Raw genomic sequence first — 13,808 nt, forward strand, 5'->3', positions numbered from 1 at the left:
AAGGTCAACACAAGGTCAACAGTACAATGAAATGCTCAGGATGAGAAAAAATGATTTGACTCACTAAAACAACAAAGAACAAACATACATATATGCTGGTATTGCACACAACTAACATGTACTGCACAGGTTGTGTGACAGGTTGTTGCACAGGTAGTGAGTGAAACTGAAATTGAATTATGATGGTAAGGTAGAAACATAGATACTGTATCATACACATATATTATAAATATAGCCATATTCACATATAGCTCCTTGTTTGTATGATAGAGCTTTAACTTGTATTTGTAAATTGCACAACGGACTGTGTTTACAAACAGTGATTTGTGAAAGTGTTCCTGACCTCCTTGCAGTGATGTCCAGAACAGAATCAGACCTGTTTTTGATGCAGAGCCACACGAAGGTCATGAAGGTCAAATCTCGAGCACTCAGTACAGTATATACTTTCATCTTTGTTATTTGAGCTCGAAGATTTCTCCAGATTTTTGTTATATTTTGATGATTTTAGGAACTGTAGACAATGAGGTATTTAAAGTGATCCCACTTTTTTGTCGGGGAACATTATTCTGAAATTGCTCCACTGTTTTAGGTGTAGTTTTTCCCAGACCATCTTTACTACTTTAAAAAATCAGCTTCTCTAAAATGCTCATTTGATGCCCAGTCCTCTTACTCACCTGTTGCCAATCATTCTAATTTGTTGCAAAATGCTCCTCCAGCTGTGTTTTAGTTGTACAACTTACCTGTTGACCCCGTCTCAACTTTTTTGAGATGTGTTGCTGCCATCAAAAAGAAAATCAATGTATTTCCTTAAAAAAACACTTTTTGTCTAAACACTTAATATGTTCATTATTTTTCCTTGCAAATAAAATATGGCTTTATGCGAATGCATTTCATTGCATTCTGTTTTTAGTAACATTTCATACAATAATTTAAACTTTTACAGAATCGGGGTTATAAATTTGCACAGATTTTCTTCATCAACACTGTGTGGCAGTACTTTACAAAGTTTAGAGAGCAAGGTGTAACAGCGTGAAACAAAACTGATGCCCATCATGGGGAACTGATGAGATGCAGGTGTGTTTGTTTGCTTAGCATCATCATTTCGGCTGATAATGCACACTCAGAGAATAAAGTAAAAAGGACGTATACGTCCATGGAGAAGAAAACGGAGCATAAAAGGCATAATGTATTTGAGTTAAATGATCCTTTAGAAGAGGTGCAGGAGCTTCTAAGGCGTAAAAGTCATTTGTGTGATAGAAGACTGTGTTGCCGTGATGAGAGGTCTGGTTTCTGCAGCCAAAACTGCTCTTGAGGTGGATTTTTAATTCCACAACAGTGTAGATGTCTATTTTTGGACTTGTTTATGTGAAAACATGTTGAAATCTCTTTTTGTGTCTCTAACAGTTCTCTCATACCTCCTTGGGGAAATATGTGACTTGTTAGCTGCCTGAAGCTCCACTGTATTCACCAGCTCATCATTATTTTTGTCTGTTTCACTTTTAGGTTTCATAGCTGTAAGTGCATAATGAGACCCCCCCCCCCCCCCCCAGTAGTAGATGTGCCTGGTAGAAAATGCATTTATTGAAAATGCCTAAGTGAACAAAACCGAAAAGTTAGCTGAAAGCTTTTAAACAGATTTGCAAAGTTTCCCAACAGATGGATAAACTTAAATCTTTATGAAGCTTTGCATTATTTTACACTGTGAAATTAGTCTTGAACATATTCAGATTAAAAATAGTTTAAAAACTTATTTCTGCTTCATCATTTTCCATCACCCACTGGCTGCATTAAGCCTGGTCAACAACATACTGCTAGTATTTGCTGTAATTATACAATATACACTGCTAAAAAAATAAAGGGAACACCTAAACAAAACAATGTAACTCCAAACCAGTCACACCTTTGTGGAATCAATGTCAGCAGTTAGTTAGTAACTTGTTGTGAATCAGTTTCAGCTGCTGCTGTTCAGATGAAACACAACAGGAGGAATGAGAGGTAGTTATCAAGACAGCCTCTATAAGAGAGTGATTCTGCAGGTGGTGACCACGGGTCATTTCTCTGTTCTCGTCCTTTCTGGTTGAACTTTTAGTCACTTTTCATTTTGTCAGTTCTGTCACACATAGAGACATCATGAGGAGTTTTTTACAGCCCACTGAAGTTGATCAAGTAGTGCAGCTAATCCAAGATGGAACATCAATGAGAGCGGTGGCAAGAAGCTCTGCTGTGTCTCTCATCACAGAGTCCAGAGCATGAAATAGATACCAGGAGACAGACCAGTACACCAGGAGACATGGAGTGGGCTGTAGGAGGGCTACAACCCAGCAGCAGGACCACTACCTTGTCCTTTGTGCAAAGAGGAACAGGTGGTCCACTGCCAGGGTCCTACAGAATGATCTTCAGCAGACCACTAATGTGCATGTTTCCACTCAAACTGTCAGAAACAGACTCCATGGGGGTGGTATGAGGGCCTGGCATCCACATATAGGACCTGTGCTTACAGCCCAACACCGTGCAGGATGACTGGCGTTTGCTAATGAACACCAAAATTGGCAGATTCTCCACTGGTGCCCTGTGCTCTTCATGGATAAAAGCAGGTTCACACTGAGCACATGTGACAGACGTGACAGAGTCTGGAGACACTGTGGAGAACGTTATGCTGCCTGCAACATCCTCCAGCATGACCAGTTTGGTGGTTGGTCAGTCATGATGTGGGGAGGCATTTCTTTGGATGGCCGTACAGCCCTCCATGTGCTACTGGGATGAGATCCTCAGACCCATTGCGAGACCATATGCTTGTGCAGTGGGCCCTGGGTTCATTCTTATGCATGACAATGACCTCATGTGGCTGAAGTGTGTCAGCAGTTCCTGCATGATGAGGGCATTGATGTCATGGACTGGCCTGCCCGTTACCCAGACCTGAATCCAGTTGAGCACATCTGGGACATCATGTTTCAGTCAATCCACCAAGGCCACATCGTACCACAGACTGTTCAGGAGCTAACTGATGCTCTAATCCAGGTCTGGGAAGAGATCCCTCAGGAGAACATCTGCCGTCTCATCAGGAGCATGCCCAGGCGTTGTTGGAAAGTTATACAGGCACATGGAGGCCACACACACACTACTGAGCCTCATTTAGACTTGTCTTGAAGAATATTCACCGACATTGAATCAGCCTGCCATGTTATTTTCCACTTTCATATTGAGTATGAATCCAAATCCAGATCTCCATGGTGTAATAATTTTGATTTATATTGATAATTGTTGTGTTACTTTCTTCTCAATAAATTACACTGTGCTAATAATTAGGAATGCACGATATAAACGGTATACGATAGAAACAATAGAAATTTAGTCTACAATATAGATCCGTCTTCTACCGGCTAACCGCAGTAATGCTGTGTCTGAAGTAAAATCAGAGTCGTCAGTTTAAGCGTTACTTTTTTTGTTGAAAACTGTGCATAAGTGGTGTTCAAGTGTAAAATCAGAGCTGTCAGATTTAATCGTTACTTTTTTTGAGCTGAAAACTGTGCGCAAGTGGCGTTAAAATCTTTTCTTCGAGAGCTAAGTAGCGAAGCTACTAACTAACTACGGTCGGCTTGCCGTAGTGTTGCCGTATTCTGACGCATGCGCAACACGCTGTGTTCCGTCAAAAGTTTTTGGTTGTAAAGCGTTGGTCGGCTTTAGAGAAACCTGCTCTCTGATCTGTGAAAGAACACTGTGTTGAGTGATTTTACTGCGAGACCCTCTGGTCAAAGCCACAGACTCACTTTGTGTCAGCTCTCCATTAAAGAACGAGGCGCCAACTAGAGGTTTGGAGGGTGAAGTGTTTCAGTGTAAAATGCTGCTCTGTTGCTGCTCATTTATTAAGTGAGACTGGAAACTGTTAAGAGTTAACAACTTATTTTTTTTGTTTAAAACATAAGGCTAAAACTACATTTGATATCTTTTGCACTACAAGCAAGAAGCTTAATACTTGATTTGTTTATTATTTTAAAACTCTCTGGACCTATTTTCTTAATTCAAAATATATGATGGCAAAGGGACACCCTGTGCTTTTTTTTTAGCAAGTTTTATACCAAAAACATATTGCGATATATATAGTTATCGCCATCCTTCACAATACATATCGTGATATGAATTTTATGCCATATCGCACGTTCCTACTAATAATAAAGTTTGTCAATGAGAATATTTAATTAATTGAGGTATAGGATGTGTTATTTTAGTGTTCCCTTTAATTTATGAGCAGTGTTTATACCCATTTGTTAGTTCTGATTAGTTTTGGAGCTGATTGGACCTGCAGTACAGTAGTCCCTCGTTTATCGCGGGAGATCCATACCCTGAAGCCCCGCAGTAAGTGAAAAACTGTGAATAGTAGTGCAAGTAGTAATTTATTTTAGTGTGTGTGTATATATATATATATATATATATATATATATATATATATATATATATAATAACCTTTTTTTAGGTGTTTTAGGGCGGCTGTGGCTGAGTGGTTAGAGCAGTCATCCTCCAATGCAAAAGTTGGGGGTTCAAATCCACCAGAAGTCACCTGCCGAAGTGTCGCTGGTCAAGACACTGAAATAGCCTCTGATGTGTGTCCCATCAGTGTATGAATGTGATCTAAAGCTCTGATTAGTCTCTTTAGAATGATTTGTTCAATTAGCTTTGTAGAGATCTAGTATAGAGCTGTATGAATGGGTAAACGAGGCACAGATTGTTGTAAAGAGCTTTGAGTATCCTGTTAAGATAGAAAGGTGCTATATAAGTACAGTCCATTTACCATTTAAAGCCTTCCCACACTCTTGCAATATTCTAATCAATGTTTCTAAACGGTCTAAAAGAGCACAGCGTCTCATGGACTCTGCTCTCTGGCACGGCTGCGCTCTCGGCCACGCCCACTTCTCTGCTGCAGAACGGAGATGGACAGAGGAGCAGCTGCAGGAGGAAGTTTCTCCTGCAGTGTGGGCTGCACGCAGGTGCAGCTCGCAGGTGCAGCGCGCAGGTGCAGCTCGCAGGTGCAGCGCGCAGGTGCAGCGCGCAGGTGCAGCGCGCAGGTGCAGCGCGCAGGTGCAGCGCGCAGGTGCAGCGCGCAGGTGCAGCGCGCAGGTGCAGCTCGCAGGTGCAGCTCGCAGGTGCAGCACACAGGTGCAGCACACAGGTGTAGCCAGGGACCACTGTACTGATGTTAGTCACAGTGAAGCCACCATGACAGTTGCATTATAGCTTCAAATGTACCCGTTTTACCTAGATTTTTAATGTTCACCAGTCACTGCACATGCCTAGTTCTGATTTAACTGCCAGGTGTGAACACGCTCATTCAGTGCTGACCATTTACAGGTGGGTCAACCAAGATGGATGTAGTGCCAGGTATGAACAAGGCCTTAGCTGCTAGGAAACCCACAGTTCTGTGCCAGGCATCCTGGAAATAAACTCTTTAATGTTCTCATCTGTCAGCAAGAGCAGATCCCCTGCTCATTACTTGTTCTGCTGCTAGTTCCTTTTGTCGGACGTTAAAAGTAGCATGAGTGAGGTGGACAGCCTCTCAGCAGAGGTGACCCAGGCTTTACAGCTGGCCGAGCCTCGGGACATTTCCCCTTTCAGTGTTTTTCTGTCAGCCATTAGTCAAACGGCCAACCTCTAACCCACATTCTGTTCTGCCTCACTCTTTGCCGTTTTGTTTTTGTTCTTCTTTTTATCTGTGTACAACCTCGCTCGTGAGCTTCCTGGAAGCTTCACATGCCGGAGTTCTTGTTTCCTTTACGATGAGTTGAAGGTTGAAACGAGCTGACCGTCTGTTTTCAAGTTACAAAGTGCTGACTTGTACTTTGTTTTGGTCGACTTCCAAAGACTGCAGACGTGGTGAAACATGCTTTGTTGGTGCAACATACTGACCAAACAGGAAAGTACAGAAGTGACTTGAAGTCTGGATGAATTTCAGGATGCTGACGCCTCCAGTGTACTTTTGTTTGTTGACACAACAGAGCAGAGCTACGCTGTAGCTTGTCTAAAACTTTATTAACCAGTGCAACAAAGAGCTGCAGAAAAGAGAGCTCCACCTTGTATTTTCTTTAAAGTTACAGAGGAAACACTCGAGCAAAGCGTTTTACAGCAGGAGGGAGTCGTTCCTGCACGTGGTGGTTCCTGCTTTGTGCAGCCAGTCCACAGGAACAGCAACAGGAAGTTTCATGAAAGTCCTGGAGCAACCACCAACACTTTCACCATAACTTGTTCACAGAAAAGTTTCAACATGGAGGAAGCAGCTTTTCATTTATATACCATACCTGTACTTTGAAAATGTGGACATTATCGTTATTTGACTTTATTGAAATGGACATTTTGTTGATATTTATTACTTAATATTAATAAGTTAACTGAAAATGTCTGTTTGGCATAAATGCCACCGTAGTTAATTTTAGGTAATAGGACTGAGTGACTTTGTGGCATTTCTTGTGAACGAGTGCTTCAAGTGAAAAAGTTGTGTAAGACTGGTCCAAACAGACATACGTGGTTACGCCCAGACCTGTATAGAGCTGCCATACAGCCGTATGTCTATGGCGCTGGTTACGTCCACAGATGGGGTTCACGTGTGCAGTGTGTGTGGCGTCAAACAGCTTCAATTTACAAGTGGACAGTTGCTCCGTGTTTGTCTGCAAGAAAAGAGGACCGCAGCCTCCTCCTCTCAGCGTTAAAGTCAGCCTGTGAGTGTTAGAACCTGACCGGCCTGATTCAACCTCTCCATGACAGGACTCCGCTTCGCACCGAGGACGGAGCTGTGTCTGGGATTTCAGCTGGTAAGTTTACGTTTGTTAACATTACTGCAGCTGAATCCATGCATCGCGATGAGTTAAAGTAGGATCCATATAGCACTAACTTTAAGCTATTAGTGTGTAGCTTTATTTTATGGCTATCTATGTAGCTAGCTAAAATCAGAAGCTAACTAAAGATTGACAGTAACAGATAAAGCTTAGCTTGTAAAAATGTGTTTATCCATCCGGTCAACTGCTTAAACAGTTCACTAATGTTCACTGTTCATGTTCTCCTCACAGGAGACTCTGACCCTGATGTGAGGACAGAGACAGACAAAAGAACAGCGAGGTGGGGGTCACAGGACAGTCACAAACTTTGCTGTTTAAAGTTTGCTTCCTTTTTCTACAGTGGAGGCTGCATGGTGGAGGTAAGTAAACTGTAAAGGATATTGTTGACAGTTAAACTTTTATCTCTCAGCCTAGATAGTGTTTTTAGAGCAATAATAACACAACCATGTTATTGTTGATGATTTGTGTTCTCATGTCAATTAGGGAGATGATCAGAGCCCTAAACCCCAGAGAACCACAGAGAAGATTCAGGAAGAGACACAGAGGTGCAGAAGTCTGCAACAACCCTAACCTCGGTGAACCCAGTGACCTGCTGGTGGGATGTGAGGGACAATATGTCAAACTGACAACCAGGTATCTGTGTGTGCAACAATCATCATCTACAGCCTCAGAGTGAACATGTTCTACTGCTGGAGACACCATCAGCCAGGAGCATCTTGTTTGTGTCCAGAGAAAACAGACATGTTGATGTTTCTGAAGAAAAACTGTTCAGTGAAAAGGTCCTCAGTGTGTAACAGTGAGCATTAGACACTGACGTGTCACTGGTTTGAAACTGGTCTTTTGAACTGGAAATTATTTATTTTTTTCTAAGAAAACTGCTTGGAATGGAAAAATACCAAAATTAAAAAATAAAACTCAAGATTTGTACTGTAATGTGTAACGTAATTTTCTTCTTGTTAGAATTAATATTAATTATAAAATTGGTACCGAAAAAAGTACCGTTCAAGAACCGACACCGTAGTGAAGGTACGAGTACCGATACCAAATTTTTAGAAAGGTACCCAGCCCTAGTCCTGTTCCAATTGATTCTCGAGAATCTATGCCCAACCCTACTGGGAATGGTGATGTTGGATATTGCACAAGGGAAAGCTCTCAATATCTCAAATATTCTGGATAAATTAAGCTTCCCTTAATCAGCATTTATCGCTGCTTTAATGCATCTTTTTCAAATTGTCAGCTGTTGTGAATAATATGAATTTTTGTTGGAAGAACTACAAATTATCCCGCACGCACCTTAGACATGTTAGACAGTTATTACTTTTCATGATCCGCTTTATCTAAACTGCAGTCATAAGTGCAAAATGACATGGGGTAGAAAAACAACACTTTTTAAAATGAATGGGGGGGGGGATTAATTAATAAATAATTAATGCCCCACAGTTTGTTTTCAGACACCCTTTTTAATAAACAGGAAGTGGTTTTAGTTAAAGGAAACACAAAACAAGTCTTATGTAATATGTTTCCAGCCTGAGAAGTGTTTTGGATTTTAGCAGCAGATTGAAGCAGACGTGTCCGGGCTAGTACTGGAAGCGATTGTTGGTGCACACCGGTATCTTGTGCAGAACACCAGTATCTTGTGCAGAACACCAGTATCTTGTGCAGAACACCAGTATCTTGTGCAGAACACCAGTATCTTGTGCAGAACACCAGTATCTTGTGCAGAACACCAGTATCTTGTGCAGTTCATCCATCTGATCCAAAGAAACCGTCTGTTTTCTCACACAGAGTTTCTGTGGCGTCACGTCACTCCCTGCCCCCTGTCCGTCTGTCTCTGGAGGGTCTCCAGACTCCGTCTGATCGAACCCCAACCCTCCATGTTCTCACGTCTCAATACTTGGGATGGCTTTTAACACTATTAACCTTTTATTGAATTCAGTAGTTGATCAACCTATTGAAAACTGACTACAACGACTACAACTGGTCCAGAATGCAGCAGCTCGATTTTTAACCAGTACAGGCAAAAGAGAGCACATTACACCAGTTTTGGCCTCACTGCACTGGTTACCGGTTCACTTTTGAATCCAGTTCAAAATACTCATGTATGTCTACCAATCACTGAACAGTGTCGCCCCCCCACCCCCCATCTCTCTGATCTGCTACAACTGTATGTCCCACCACGCTCCCTGAGGTCAGCAGACCAGTTGCTCCTCACAGTTCCAGGAACTCGTCTTAAGCGCAGAGGGGACAGGACCTTCTCTGTAGCAGGACCAAGACTCTGGAACGAGTTACCTCTGCTTGTCAGACAGGCCCCCTCCCTCTCGGTTTTCAAGTCCCGTTTAAAAACTCACTACTATTCAGGAGCTTTCAACACCAGATGATCTGTGTTTTGATCCTGTATGCTCCACACTGGTTTGTCGTCATTATCTGCATCGTTTTTTTGTCTATATTCTGATTTACCTCATTTTGTATTTTGCTTTGTGTGTTACCTGTTGTTCTGCCTGTACAGCACTTTGGTTTTAAGTGCTGCATAAATAAAGTGGTATGGTAAAACATTTTTTTTCATCCAAAATGAGCATTTTCTGAATGAAGACAGAAATATTTAGCTGCATTTTGTTGATGTTTTCAGAACAGTCCACACTCTAGAGATTTAAAAAAGGAAGGTTTTCTGCTACATACACAAATTCTTGAGGGTTCAGTAAAGAGAAGATGAAAATACACAAACAGCATAATGCAGCTGTGCTGTCTCAAAGTGACTGATGTTGAATCAGGTTTGGACATGTGAAAAAGAATCGTAACGCACCACAGCTCCCAGTGTTCACTGTAAACAGGCTGACTGACCCTGGACCACACAGTTGACAATAATCCGTCGTGTCCCACAGCCTGATGTTTCTTCTCCCCCTGCAGGATACAGAGGCTGCTCTGCTGGTGCGGCGCCAGTCTCGGACCTGGTGCTCGTGCATGTACCTGGGTCTGGCCCTCATGCTGTCTGGTGTGGTGGTTGCAGGAGCTTATCTGTACCGCTACTATGTCCTGGAGGTGAGCCCCCTGAGCACAAGAGGTGCCCTGCACTGTAAGGCAGTGACACAAGACCAGTTTGTCAAAAGGGAGAGGGTCTTGGGAAGAAGGTACGGTCCAGCTGGGCTCTGAAAACTTTTCTTTTAGCACAAAAATCTAAAAAGCTCAGAGGGACAGACTGCGCAGGTGGAGTTTATTTATTATAGTGTAATAAATGACTAGAATATTTAGGCCTTTTGAAGTAGAGCTCTGTGGAAAATGTTTTAAACAAATATTATTTGTCTTAGTTTATAGAAATCCAGTTCAAGTCTCTGTTGACCAACAAGCTAATGGCTAATTTGAACGCAACCAAAACCAAACTGGATTTTTGTTCTTTTAGAGTAACTCCTAAACTTCAGGGATTCATGCAAACACTGATTTAAACTTCATACGATCCATTGCACATTACACATTTGTTCATGACAGGTGAAATATGAAACTTCTGCTGGAAGTGTCCCCGACTGTGCCAGAAGTGCTAAAGCTATCTGCTGCTGTCACATTTGTGCTTCCAAACAACCACAGACCTCTGTAAAGGTTTCTACATTAGTTTTCAAGCGACCCTCTGTGAAGCTTAGAGACTGGAGTTCTTGTTGGACTCCAGCGTTGTGTTTTAGCTGCATTTGGAACAACCTCTGACAACTGCTCAGTCCTGACAGATGTACTTCCTAATTCCACATAAGTGGGTCTTTTACAGAGGTATCTACAGCAGGTAAGATGTTAATTGTTCAGAAGTTTTTAACAGACACTTTAAAATGGCCAAAATACCCCTTTAATGCCATGAGAGGCAGTAAGTGTTTGGTAGTCAGACAGGTCAGGGTAACGGCCAAGCGGGAGCACCACAGAGATCTTATTTACTTTTTCATTCATTCACCCTTTATTTCTCCAGGTTAGTTCCCATTGAGCCTCGAGGGCTCGTTCACACCAGAGACCTGTTCCCTACAACAACAGAGTAGATGAGGCCCATTTCACAAGGAAGAAGATGGAGTTGTTCAAGACAGGATTAAATCCAGGAGTGTTCAGTTCTGTGTGTATTTCCAGTGACGTGTGTCTTCTTGTGTTTTCTGTACTCAAAGCAGGACGACCAGGTGTACGTCTGTGGAGTGAATTACAGAGAGGAAGACTTCATGCTCTACGAGGAAGAGCAGGTTTGTTTAAACGGACTAACTTTAGCCTAACAGCACAAGTTCTACTGACATTTGTCTGGGCTTTAGTTAAGTTTAGTTTAGAGCAAACGTTTAGTTTCGTACCAGTTTTCCTGCTTTAAGATGAAAAGTCTTGTTTTGACTGAGTGCACGGAGTGTTCGGAGACTGAAACCCTCCAACCCTTGGCTGCTCCTCAGGTGGAGGTGGACCTGCCCAATGCTTTCCGTCTGCGACAGCTGCAGGAGCGGGTCCAGGTTCTGGTGCCAGACCAAGTGGAGCTCATCAACGTGCCCGTGCCTGACTTTGAGGATGGAGATCCAGCAGACATAGTGCATGACTTCCAGCGGGTGAGACACATCAAACTGCACACACCAGGAGAGTGTTGAACGCTCCTGAACCGAACAGACGCAGCTTCGATTGAAACCCAAGCTCCATCACAGCGATGGTGTGTGGACCACCACGACACTTTGAGAAGCGAGACCACAACGACTGCTCCTGGAGAGCACAGATGAGCGCGCCCGTCATGAATGCCTGCCTTCTGGGAACATCTTAGTTTCTCGGTGACACCGGAGGAATAAAAGTGTTTCAAGTGAAAGCTGACGGTGTTAAACAGTGAGGATATGTAGCCGGCTGCACACTGGACATAACCACTCGCTTGAAAAGACCTGAATGTAAACCCACGTGTCCTGATGCTGCTCAATAATCCAGGTAGAAACATCTGACTATGTTAAGTCAGGTCCTCTGGATGGATAAAAATAAATAAATTAATTGTTGAAACATTTCATCTTTTATCCAAGACTTCGTCAGACTGACAACAATTTATTTGTTATTTTTATCCATCCAGAGGACCTGACTTTACTTTGTTAGAGTAAACCAAAGTGTGGCATGAAGAACAATCAAACTTTATTGAGCATTTCAGAACGGGTTACATTAAAAACCGTTCCATCAGAGTTTTTAAAGCAGACGATTGGAGACGGCTCTGCATTGTTTCAAAAGGCCAGTTTTAAACTCGCTCACAGAAATGAACCTGGATTAAAAGCTGCCTCAGCAGCATGTTGCCCAGAACTGTGCTTGTTGAATTTAAACTCTGATTCCATGGACCATCTAATGTAACGAGTGGAAACACGGTGACTTCTGAACTCTGAGCTGGGATTTGTGCATAACTTTCACATTTCTTCAGTTTCTCATGTAGTGAAGGACTGAGCTGCACCTGCAGCAACAACAAATCATTTACACTGTTTTATCTAGAGAAAAATAAGACCCAGATCTGTTGGACTCATGTATAATAACAATAAAACAGAAAAATCTAAGTCCTTTCTTATCTTTGCGTGACGTGTTGGGTCACTGTGCAGAGTGTTTTAGTGACGGTTCCTCCTCTCTGCTGAGCAGTACGTGTTTTTCAGCTTTGATCTGATCGTCTGCTGTCGTGTGCTCGGCATTTCTTCTGCTCCGTAACGTTCTTCCTTCTCCTCAGAGGCTGACTGCTTACTTGGATCTGAGTCTGAACAAGTGCTACGTCATCCCGCTCAACACCTCCATCGTCATGCCTCCCAAAGACTTTTTGGATCTGCTCATCAACGTGAAGGTAAACTTCCACCTAACGGTTCGATATTAAACCAAACTCTGAGGAATGAATGTAACGTTCTTTCACTTGGAGAAACAAAGGGAGCAACTCAACAGTAAATTCAAAAGCAGAATTCTATGAGATGGTTTTTAGTTTACGATTTAGATTCTTCAGACGCAGAAGCTGTTCCAGAAATCCTCAGGTTCTTTTTAAACTATCCTGATGCGTGCTCAATAAAAAGTATATTTTTGTGTGACCTCGTATGAAACACAGTGAAGCTCAGTGTCCCGGCTGCCATGATGGTGGCGTTTATCACTCTATCTCTGGTGAATGAAAGAATGTAAAACATCGGTTTCTGATTCCTTTGTTGTGTTTTTCCGTGCAGGCTGGCACCTACCTGCCGCAGTCCTACCTGATCCATGAGGAGATGATCGTGACGGAGCGCCTGGAGCAGGTCGACCAGCTTGGCTACTTCATCTACAACCTCTGCCGGGGCAAAGACACCTTCAAGCTGCAGCGCAGAGACAGGATTCTGGGTACGTATGCTGATACGTGGATCATTGACCACCACCAAACACACAAACAGGTCACGGGTTTAACAGTGAACAGGAAAAGGCTGAGCATTTCTTGAAGGGATGCATTTCACCCACTGCCAGGTTGAAGTGTCCTGGAGGAGTTGTAGCCGTTTAGCTCCAACGTTTATGGTGTTGTTTGTCTTGTGAATGACTCGGCTACTACAACTCTAAATGGTACTTCAATATCTGCACAACTGTCTGAGTTAGAGGCATTTTTGTATTGAGTAAAGTCCATTAGCTGCAGCAGCCTTCTTGATTGGACTGGCTGTAAACATTAACCAGTGGTAATATATCCTCTCACCTACTACCACACCCAGTTTTAGGACGATGGCTGTAAGATGGACTGACTTCCAGCAATTTGGGGGTTTGTCAGCCCAGTTGGCCATGCAGCCGTATTTAATTGGATTGTTTCTAGAAGTTAGTCTGCTGTAGATGTGCATCCAGTAGTTATTTACTAAAAGTTTACCATACTTTCCAGTCTATAAGCCACTACTTTTTTCACAGGCCTTGAACCCATCAGCTTATGCAATGCTGCGGCTAATTTATGGATTCATTTATTTATTTTTGGACGGGCTAAAGAGCTTCCTACCACCAAAAACATTTAGCTTTGTCACACCCGGGCGCTCGCATATTCCCCTTTTCCACCATTTT

At 42.7% G+C, this 13,808-nt stretch overlaps 1 protein-coding gene across 2 annotated transcripts in view; it reads left to right on the forward strand.

The window, feature by feature from the left end:
* Positions 1–13,808, forward strand: part of itm2bb (integral membrane protein 2Bb) — a 38,412-nt gene that overhangs the window by 19,329 nt on the left and 5,275 nt on the right. The window contains exons 2-6 of one of the 2 annotated variants that reach the window (XM_037686639.1): positions 9,726–9,857; positions 10,949–11,020; positions 11,216–11,365; positions 12,493–12,603; positions 12,968–13,118. In XM_037686639.1, coding sequence (XP_037542567.1) covers positions 9,726–9,857; positions 10,949–11,020; positions 11,216–11,365; positions 12,493–12,603; positions 12,968–13,118 — 616 coding nt within the window. The remainder of the gene's footprint in view (positions 1–9,725; positions 9,858–10,948; positions 11,021–11,215; positions 11,366–12,492; positions 12,604–12,967; positions 13,119–13,808) is intronic. The other variant, XM_037686640.1, reaches the window with a different exon arrangement.

The sequence above is a fragment of the Nematolebias whitei genome, chromosome 13 (genome assembly GCF_014905685.2).
Source record: "Nematolebias whitei isolate Nwh7 chromosome 13, NemWhi1, whole genome shotgun sequence".
Lineage (NCBI taxonomy): Eukaryota > Metazoa > Chordata > Actinopteri > Cyprinodontiformes > Rivulidae > Nematolebias > Nematolebias whitei.